General features: G+C 54.2%; 2 protein-coding genes across 2 annotated transcripts in view; both read right to left on the bottom strand.

Moving 5' to 3' along the window:
* The window catches only part of USP21 (ubiquitin specific peptidase 21), an 8,017-nt gene extending 2,921 nt beyond the window's left edge, over positions 1 to 5,096 (bottom strand). The window contains 8 exon segments of the mRNA XM_014445660.1: positions 24 to 42; positions 45 to 90; positions 954 to 1,109; positions 1,293 to 1,404; positions 1,619 to 1,739; positions 1,894 to 1,953; positions 2,935 to 3,555; positions 4,901 to 5,096. Of these exon segments, the coding sequence (XP_014301146.1) occupies positions 24 to 42; positions 45 to 90; positions 954 to 1,109; positions 1,293 to 1,404; positions 1,619 to 1,739; positions 1,894 to 1,953; positions 2,935 to 3,534 (1,114 nt within the window). The 5' untranslated portion in view covers positions 3,535 to 3,555; positions 4,901 to 5,096.
* A 342-nt stretch (positions 5,097 to 5,438) lies between these two features.
* On the bottom strand, positions 5,439 to 9,326 carry UFC1 (ubiquitin-fold modifier conjugating enzyme 1). Its single transcript, XM_006103261.3, has 6 exons — positions 9,008 to 9,326; positions 7,065 to 7,132; positions 6,761 to 6,824; positions 6,421 to 6,497; positions 6,083 to 6,173; positions 5,439 to 5,865 (listed from the first exon to the last, which is right to left on the bottom strand). Exons 1-6 carry the CDS (start codon positions 9,128 to 9,130, stop codon positions 5,773 to 5,775), a joined length of 516 nt encoding a protein of 171 aa, XP_006103323.1. The 5' UTR covers positions 9,131 to 9,326; the 3' UTR covers positions 5,439 to 5,772.
* Between the last annotated feature and the right edge of the window lie 231 nt (positions 9,327 to 9,557).

Raw genomic sequence — 9,557 nt, 5'->3', positions numbered from 1 at the left:
TGATTTATTTCCCTGTTCCATACCCACAATCTTGCGTGTCCTCGTCGCTCCAGGTAACGCTTCCACATTAGGTTGGCCCGGTCATTGTCACTGCCACAGAAGGGAAATGGGGAGCACCCCTGAGACAGCAGGAAAAGTGGGCACCCAGACACCACTGAAATGATCCAGAGCCCTGTACCCCACCCATACCTCAGCTCCTTCTCTAAGTTTTTTTAAAATATTTTTTTATTGTTTAAAGTATTACACATAGTAGTATATCTCCTTTTTCCCCCCCATTGACCTTCTCCCAGCCTCCCCTACCCCCTGTCGCATGCCCTCATCCCCCCCCCTCGTGTCTTGTGTCCATTGGTTGTGCTTATATGCATGCATATAAGTCCTTCGGTTGATCCCTTCTCTAAATTTCAAGGAAGAGGAGTAAGGCTTCAGAGGACTTTCTGGGGAAAGAAGGGATTAGACAAGGAAGAACATGTTGTCTTCCTCCCCCGGCTTCAGGCCCTTTATGTGTTTTTTTTTTTTTTTTAATATATTCCATCGATTTTTTACAGAGAGGAAGGGAGAGAGATAGAGTCAGAAACATCGATGAGAGAGAAACATCGATCAGCCGCCTCCTGCACTTCCCCCACCGGGGATGTGCCCGCAACCCAGGCACATGCCCTTGACCGGAATCGAACCCGGGACCTTTCAGTCCGCAGGCTGATGCTCTATCCACTGAGCCAAACTGGTCTCGGCCCTTTATGTGCCTTGCTGTCAATTAACTCTCCCTCCTCCTTCGACACGGGGACATCCCAGCGCTGCCTCTGCCTCCATCTGCTCCAGCCTCCCGCTCTGCACGGCTTCCAACCCATGTCCAAGCGTGCACTTCCCTGGACCTACTCCTGTCCTGGCTAGCTGCTCTGTGAAGGAAGATGCTATCAGTAAACTACTGTGGAGAAAAGGGCGTGGGAGAACCTTACCTTAAGTCAGGCTCTTCTAGCAGAGCCCCTCCACGGTGGGGTGGAGAGGGAGCTGGGCTACTGGCCAGGATTGGGGGAGCCCGGCGGCCTCGTCGGTTGATTTCAAGGTGTAGCCGCTCCATGAGGAGCTTCAGGAACTCCTGGGCATCCTGCTGGCTACAGCCAAAGAGTATGGGCAACTGATCCCCTAGCCCACAGACACTGTCCCCTGCCAGACACTGGTCCCCACCTCCTGGATTAAGAACATCTCAAGGCTCAGAATATTGCTGCCAGGACCCCTGCTTGGTCCTATCCCCAGACATGGCCAGAGGGAAATCCCGTACCCTCCAGCTCTCCCACCTGTATCCAGAGAAGGAGGGCACGTATTTCTGGAAGACAGCTCGGAACCGAGTAGGATTTACAGCTTCACAAGAGTCAGGGTGCCACAGGGCACCAATCACATCTGCAAAGGCTATTGGGGTGGGAGTGGGGAAGGGAAACACAGGTTAGTCCTGGAAGAGGCAAGAGGCCGCTCGGAAGCAGAAACAGACTTTACACAGTGGCACCAGGATAAAGGTACAACTGCCAGACTGGAGGCTGGGGCTGTCGGCATTGGCAGGTGAACCTGCAAGGGGTTGGGGAGAAGAGGATTTGAAAGGCAGGGGGGACAGGAGTTGTTGCCCCACCTTCAGTGAGCTCTTGGGCTCGGCCCCCTCCAGGCACCTCTTGCCGGAAGTCCCTTCGCAGGCAGAAGTCCCGGAGAGGCCGAGTGCTGCTCAAACACTGCAGCACAGCATTCAGGAAGCACTAGGAGCAGCAGAGACACTGCCGGTACCTCTCCAGACCAGGCCCAGGGAGACTTAGAGGAGTGGCAGTGCCCCCTCCCCAAGGCAGCCAAGGTCCCGCCCAGCAACCGCTCCCCATTCCTGTTAGAAAGGAGGGACAGGAGAATGGCTCTCACCGTGTTCCCCAGATTTCGGAGGCCAACATGACCAGAGCCCAGGAGCAGTGTGTGATGAGCCTGGAAGGTCAGAGCGCCGTCAGCGGTCCCCATACAGCCCGCATGACCCTTTAACCTTCCAACAGCATGCTGCCCCAATACTTCATCCCAAACTCTACCCTCTTTCCCTCACTGGGTATTGGGGTCTCCCTACCTCACTGGACATGAGCAGGAAGCCCATCACAGTTGAGTGCACCACAGACTCAGCCATGCCAGTCCCACCTGTTCTCCACTTGTTCCTCTGCCCAGCGAGCCGGCAAAACAGCTCCCAGGGCAACTGACCAAGCACTGGCATGGTTGCCCAGCTGCTCCCCACCCCCACCTTGTTGTGTCCAAGGCCCCCTCCTGCCCCCGTGGCCCTTTCCTGCTCCCTCTCCTGATGGCTCCAAATGCAATCAACCTAGCTCACTTGCTCAAGAAATGGGCAACCACACTAGCTCAGATTTTCTGAGCCTGCCCCTCTTCAGCTCCAGAGGTTAATTAGGCCGAGGCCAGTGATGGCGAATCTATGACACGTGTGTCAGAGATGACACGCAAACTCATTTTTTTGGTTGATTTTTCTTTGTTAAATGGCATTTAAATATATAAAATAAATATCAAAAATATAAGTCTTTGTTTTACTATGGTTGCAAATATCAAAAAATTTCTATATGTGACACGGCACCAGAGTTAAGTTAGGGTTTTTCAAAATGCTGACACGCCGAGCTCAGAAGGTTCGCCATCACTGGCCTAGGCAGTGTCCTAGGAGAGAAGGCAAGGGAGAGTAAGGGCCTGGGGGACCCAAAGGAGAATCCCAAATGGCTGGGTTAAACCCTGGGGACTGAAGTGGTGCACCATGCGGGGAGTGACAGACAACCCTGAACGGATAGGGAGATTAGAGTCCAAATGCTGCAGTGAGGGGCTAAGAAAGGAACTGGGATGGGGGGGGAGGAAAGCCATATGACGGCAAGAAAGCTGGAGGAACATGGGAATGGAAGGTCATGTGTGCTGACAAGTCCTCACCATCTTGTCATCGGAGTAGAAAGGCTTGGAGGGCCGGGCAGATATCACGCGGAAAGTGCCATGGGAAGTAGGGGGCTCTGTCCGTATACTGAGCAAGGTGGGGGGCCCAGGAAAGCCCCCTAGGCGGCGGAGAGAGGTGCTACGTCTCAAAGTGGGTGGCTCAGGCCGGAGCGCCAAGCGGCTCAGTGCAGCCCCTAGCTCTCCAGCACCTCGATGCCCTCCCAAGGCAATCCCTGTTGGACGCAAGTCCCCACTGCTCACAGACTTGGACCTGGCTAGGTTGGTCCTGGTTGGGAGAGGCAGAGCCACAGCTGGGGGTGGTGAGCCAGGCAGGGGAACTCCATGATCTGCCCGAAGGGGGCCTCTGGGACGAGGGCCTGAGGTCCGTGTTTGTCCCAGCTCCAGTTTCTTGAGCCGTTCCTCAGGTGGACCTGGCCGGGGAGGCAGAGGCCGTAACATGGGGTTTGGCCCAGGGGCTGGGTTTCGACGCTCCTTACTGCGAGCCCGGGGGGCAAATGGTAGTTTGGATCCCACTCGGGGCTGGACATTGACAGGTGGCTCTCGGGTCCGGCCCAGGCGGTGCTCAGAGGCCTGGGGCATTGTGGTCACCACAGGCAGGACCTGGGAGAAGAGAGGGTCAGCATATGAATATGGACAGAGGGGGAAGCTAAGCTACCATACTAGCTTCTATGTGTACTGCGGGCAGGAACCGAGTTGTCATATCAGACATTGTATCTCAGTACCTAGCTCAATGTTTGACACAAACATTGACACAAAGTAAATACTTAGCACACTGAACCTCAGTTCTTGAACTTAAGTTCAGAAAAATTCATTCTGGAAAGCTGTTGGAGAAGTGATTTGTTAGAAAACTGAATCATTTGTTCCCATCAGAAAGAATGTAAATTGAATTAATCTGTTCCAAACCCTCAAATGATTCCATTTTAACCTTTCTTACTAGTATATACAGTACATGTCTAATCTATAAATAAGCACTTCTTTTCTTAAATTTATTGAAACACCCTCTATTAGCCTTAAACTGATTTTCCATCTATCACTGCCTCTAAAGTGCTACCACTGGCTAACTGCTTTTCCTTTATACAAACAAATTTTTCTACCTATTCAACTGCCTGTGATTGTTATCTTATGAGCGCGTTCACACCCTTAGCAACATTAGCACTCTTTCTGTTTGAAAAATGTGCTAATCACAAAAGCATTCTTTCCTTTGTTGCCGGAGAGATGCTTTTTGTCAGGTAGAGGTCTCAGCATGAAAGGGTTGTCAGGTCCAAAACTGAAGTTTTGGTCGACAACCGAGACTTTTTTTTCTGTGAACAACTTGGTTGAGAATCGAACTGCTGGAGAAGTGCGGTGTGACTGTATCATTGAGGATCAATGAATGGGTGATGGCAGCCCAGGCCTGACTCCTGCCTCAGCACCTTCCTGCGGAAACAGCGGTGCTGAGAGGCCTAGGACAGCCGCGATCTGGATCATCGGGTGGCGACAGCCTCGCACCCGGGACGTCAAGCGGGCGCTACCAGAGCCCCTCGGGCGCCCTGGTCACTGGGGGCGGGTGCCAGGACAACAGCCCAGGAGACAGCACCCCATCCGCACGCCCTGCCCCTCCCAGGAAATGGGTGGCTTGCGACTCCCTCCCTCCCGCACCCTCGAGCTCCTACGCGGTGTGGGGCTCAGGGGCCCTGCGGAAGGCGGGCGGGCGGGCCTCCCTGACCCCGGGTCGCCCGGGTCGCCCGGCGGCAGGGCTTCTCGGGTCCGCCCCCCTTGAGGGCAGACAGGCCGAGGCCGCTGATTGGCTCCGGAGCCCGGCGCTGTGTGCCCCACGGTCCCCGGACGCGCCCCGGCAGCCCCGTTCCCCCAGGCCCGCCGTGCCCTGCGCCTCCGCCTGGGTGGAGGGCGTCCTCCCAGGTACGGGGCGTCCCCCCCACACCGGCCGTCACGCCGCGGCCCGTACCTGTGCCCCGGGGTGCGGCGGGGGAGCCCAACCGGGGCCAGGCCCCAGCTCAGGGCTGCCCCCCCCGACCCCTGTGCAGCACCCCCGCGGGCCCGGCTGCAACTTCAGGCGCAGCTGCCGCCCAGGTCGCTCCCGCCGCCGGGGCCGCCGCCATCTTTGTTGGTCCCGCCGCCACCGGCTTCAGCGTCGCTCACGGCGCCTGCGCAGCCGCACTCCGACCCAGCGCCTGCTTCCTCAGCGCCTGCGCGACCCCGCCCCCCGACACCATGGCAACGCAGCCAACTTTAGGACCCACAGTTCCCAGCCTTGCCCAGCATTGTCTTTACACCGTTACTGCGAACCATGTCCCTGAAGTGTAGGTCCCGTCACCTCATTCTGTGGCCCACAGGGTGTGGGTCTGACAGCGGAGCCTGGCCCCCAGGTTTGCAGCACAGATGCTTCCCAGAGAGCTGCAGGGGGCGCTCAGTAGGGCGGGGGCCTCTCCGCAGGGCGGGGAAGGCTGGCCTGCTGTTAGCAGCCACCAATGAGGACCACAGGCCACCAGAGGAAGCAGCTTTTATTGATGAGTTATCTCCAGAAACCAAAAGTCCATGGACCCACTTTCCGCCACCCGCTGTCCCTCCAGGACCTCACATCGCTCCACCTGGGGAGGGGATAGAAGTGACCTTTGGGTTTTTCAAAGCCCCAGGCTTTCCCCGCCCTGTGTAGCCTTAGACATTCATAGCAATACTGTTTGTTGGTTTTTTTTCCAGCAATGCCTGCTGCAGCTACTTAATAACAGTTGTGGGTGAAAGAGTGTGAGGGAAGCATTAGATGAGTAAGGGACACACAGGAAAAAGGAACGGAGCCTCTCAAAGGTCCCCTGTCCAGCCTCAGTGGCTTGATCCTTCAGATGATTTCTCTTTATGCTGAATAACGCCTTTCTGAATCAGATCGGGGATTTCCACTGCCAGCCATGGACCCAGCTGTAAGACAAGGGAGACCTGAGGTTACTACCACCAAGGCAATGCATCTTGTTCTATCAGAAGCTCCTTCCTAGAGAGATTCTAGGGGAGCACACCCAAGGGAAAACACTGTTATTCCTTGTTTATTCTCAGTTACTTCTCTTTTTTATATTTCTATTGATTTTTGAGAGGGGGGGTGGACGGGAGAGGGAGGGAGAAGCAAATAACCCAAACTTACCCCCAAAGCCATAAGATGAGCTAGTCCAAACTTGGGCACGTTCCTGGCCCACAAAGGCTTAAAGTGATCAGTCAGACATATTTTGCCACCCCTATGAGAGGGATAAGAGGGAAGAAGGTGTTGACATGCAAGGTTACCATGAAACATAGCAGCCTCTTGGGAGCACAAGGCTACTAGTGATCCAAATTGAGAACAAGGTCAGCTAAGTGCAGTGCCCAGGCTTGGTAGAGGGAGGCCTAGAGCCCCTCTAGGCCAGCAGGCCTCTGGGAAAATTCCTGCCTCCCCAGGTTCTTCCCTAAGCCCGTTTTGACCCTTTCCCATCTCCTATTCAGTCCTACCTGTACATCTTGGCTGTTTTTCCATCCAGCTCAGGGACTGCAATTTCTGGAGCAGTAGTAGGATATGTGATAGGAATCTGGAGGAATTATAAAACCTTAATAACAGAGAATCAGGATATAAAGGAACTAATGTAACCTGACATACATTTCTCAGTTGAACTGAAATGTTTGGCAAACTCCCCAAGCAGCATGTGCAAACCAGAATTCTGGACTTAGAGATTAGTAACTAATCTACGCTTGCTTCAAAGCTCAGTTTTTGCCTCCCATTGGAAAATTTCTTTGGTCCTTTCAAGAAATGTTAGCTTGTTAACCTCCATATTTCCCACACCATCATACTCACGTCAAACTCGATGTCAAACTCATATTTGAGGAGATCATGGATGTACCAGCATTTTCCAAACCACCTATAACGAAGACCAAACCTCAGTCTAATTTGACCATTCTTCTCATACTCAAGTGACATCTTCTTGGCTTAGGTGACTAGCCTGGGAGACTCATAGGATAGGAATTGGGAAACTCTGGAGCTGTGGGAGTGGACACAGCCAATATGAAGCAGGGATGGCCTGGCAGTGAGCTTTGAGATACTAAAATGCTAAAACCACGTACGATTCCCACCCTGATACCCCCCAAGAGGGTCTGCCTACCGAGTCCCTTCCTTGTTGGACTCCAGTCGGAACCAATCAGTGTCTGCATTCTTGTTGTTCTCCACATACTAAAAGCAAAGAATTAGGCCTTTGAGGGGGAAGCTGAGGTCAAGGGCAGTTCCCCTTCCCTCAAAAGAAAATTATGTGACTACTTTCTTTTTTAGTACATTTGCCCAATTTTCCTGTCATAAGCAAAAATAAAGACAAAGTCACACTGGTAAGCAGGGACTAGCAATTGCCCAGACTAGAGAATGCTTGGGCTCCACTCACTTTAGCACAAAAGATTTGATGACACCAGCTGAGTTTTCTTTTCACTTCTGACACTTTCTGCCCTCAGCTCACAACTCGTTTAATGGGGTGCTCCCTCCCTAGAGGACATGACATGGTCCTGGTTTTGATTAGCTCCCACATGCTGATGGACTTCCAAATCTTTATCTTTAATCCAGATGTTTTCTCCAGCTTCAGACTCCAGTATCCAACTATATATTTCTACCTTTGTTTCACAGGTACCTCAAGCTCAGCTTTTGCTTTTGTTCCTTCGGACCTGTCCCCCCACTGCATCAATCTCAGGCAGTAGCATCAACATTCACTGTCATTTAGGCTAGAAACCTGGAATTGTCCTTTAAAAAAGTTTTTTTATATTGATTTCAGAGAGGAAGGGAGAAGGAGAGAGAAACATCAATGATGAGAGAGAATCATCAATCGGCTGCCTCCTGCACGCCCCCACTAGGGATCAAGCCTGAAACCTGGGCCTGTGCCTGACCAGGAATGGAACCATGACCTCCTGGTTCAAAGGTCCATGCTCAAGCACTGAGCCGCACCAGCCGAGCTGGAATAATTCTTGATTCTCCCTCTCCTTTACTCTAGCCCAGCAACCATGTCCTGCTGATTTTACCTTCTGAATAGTCTTCAAATCTACCTCTCCTCTCTATTCTCACTATAACTAACTGTAGAGTTCAGACTTTAGAGCATCAACTTTCTTTTGCCTGGATTAATCACAGACTCCTAACTTTTCTCCTACCTTCAATCTTATCCCTGTCAATTCCATTTTCCTCTCTATTGCCACGGTGATTGATCTAAGCTCAAATCTGACCAGAATATTCCTTGGTGAAAATCCTTTAAAGGAATCCCAACGCCTCCAAGATAAAATTCGAGTGCTCAGACCTCTCCCTCGAGTCTTGCCCACCACTCCTTGCTACGCATTTGGTGCTGCAGCAACTCTGAACTAGGTGTCTCTTCATACACATCACGGCGTTTCTAGCGTCGGTGCCTTTCGCCGTGAACGTCCTCCTCCCACCTCAAGCACCGCCTCCTCCAGGGAGCCCGCCCTGACCAGCCCCACCCGGATTAGCTACCTCGCCGGTTCAGCACATTCTAGCAGTTCTTCGGCCTCCCTCTCCCTTTCCCCACTTAACGAGTTTAGTAGCCCGGCCCGCCACCTCCGGCCTCGGAGCCCCTTCCTGGGTGCGGGGTGCACAACAGGTTTGCGGTGAAGAGAGGCACGCGGCAGGACAGACACCGGCCGCTCCAGCTCTCCTCTCAGAGAAGAGGGGGAGCCGCACAGGGTCCCGCCATCCTGCCACTACCCCCTCTTTGACTTTTCGGCCCGAACGTGCGCGCCTCCCCTCGGAGTGAAGAGGGGCCGAGGGGTCGGTGGGGACAGCCCGCTCCTCGCCCCCAGGAGGGCAAGCCCGGAGCCGGAGCGACACGTCACCCTCCGAGGCGCACCCCGCAGGAAGTCGGCCCGACCCTGGCTCGCGGCGCGGCTCCCCTGCCGGCGCCCCGACCCGCCCCCGCCCCCGCCTAGTCCCCTCACCCCGCAGTTCTTGTGTCTATGAATTTGGGGGTTCGCCTTTAAGACCGGAAATGGCTTCCGCACGGAGCCTATTCCTGAGCACACAGGATGACCCACAGCGCTCTGCGCCCGCAGCAGCACAACCCACCCGGATAAGAGACTGATATTCCTCCTTGAGGCGCTGCACCCACAGCTCCCGATCGCGAGGTCCGGCGTTAGTCTTCAGCACTGGGATCTCAGACACGACACGCCGGGTGGCCTCGTCCGCCATCTTGAACGAGGGCGCAGGAGAAACGCGGAAGTGGTTTGACGTGTCGTTTACTGTCAGGGCGTCGCCATCTTTACTACGGGAAGATGGGGAGTCGGGCGGCCTCAATGCTTCCTGTAATGCGATCTTGTTTCTAGCAGCTGGAGGGTGCTACGGGAAGAACAGATGCAAACGGGTTGTTCTGCACTGAATATGGAGCCAATCAGTTAACACACACACCCACAGACCCAGCAGACTGCGCAAAGCCTGACTTCCGCTCATGCGCAGAGCAGTAACCGCAGGAACTCCGGCGTCTCCCGAGCCTGGATCCCGGCGGGAAGTCAGGCCGCTCCGGGCTGTTCCGGGCGCTTTCTCCCCGACACTCCCGCGGCGCGCGTTTTCGCTTCCTTAGCTTCCAAGTAATCGGCCTGAGGCCGCAGGGCCAAAGCGG

This window comes from Myotis lucifugus, unplaced genomic scaffold (assembly GCF_000147115.1).
Source record: "Myotis lucifugus unplaced genomic scaffold, Myoluc2.0 scaffold_478, whole genome shotgun sequence".
Classification (NCBI taxonomy): Eukaryota; Metazoa; Chordata; class Mammalia; order Chiroptera; family Vespertilionidae; genus Myotis; species Myotis lucifugus.
This window is presented reverse-complemented; position numbering and strand designations above follow the sequence as displayed.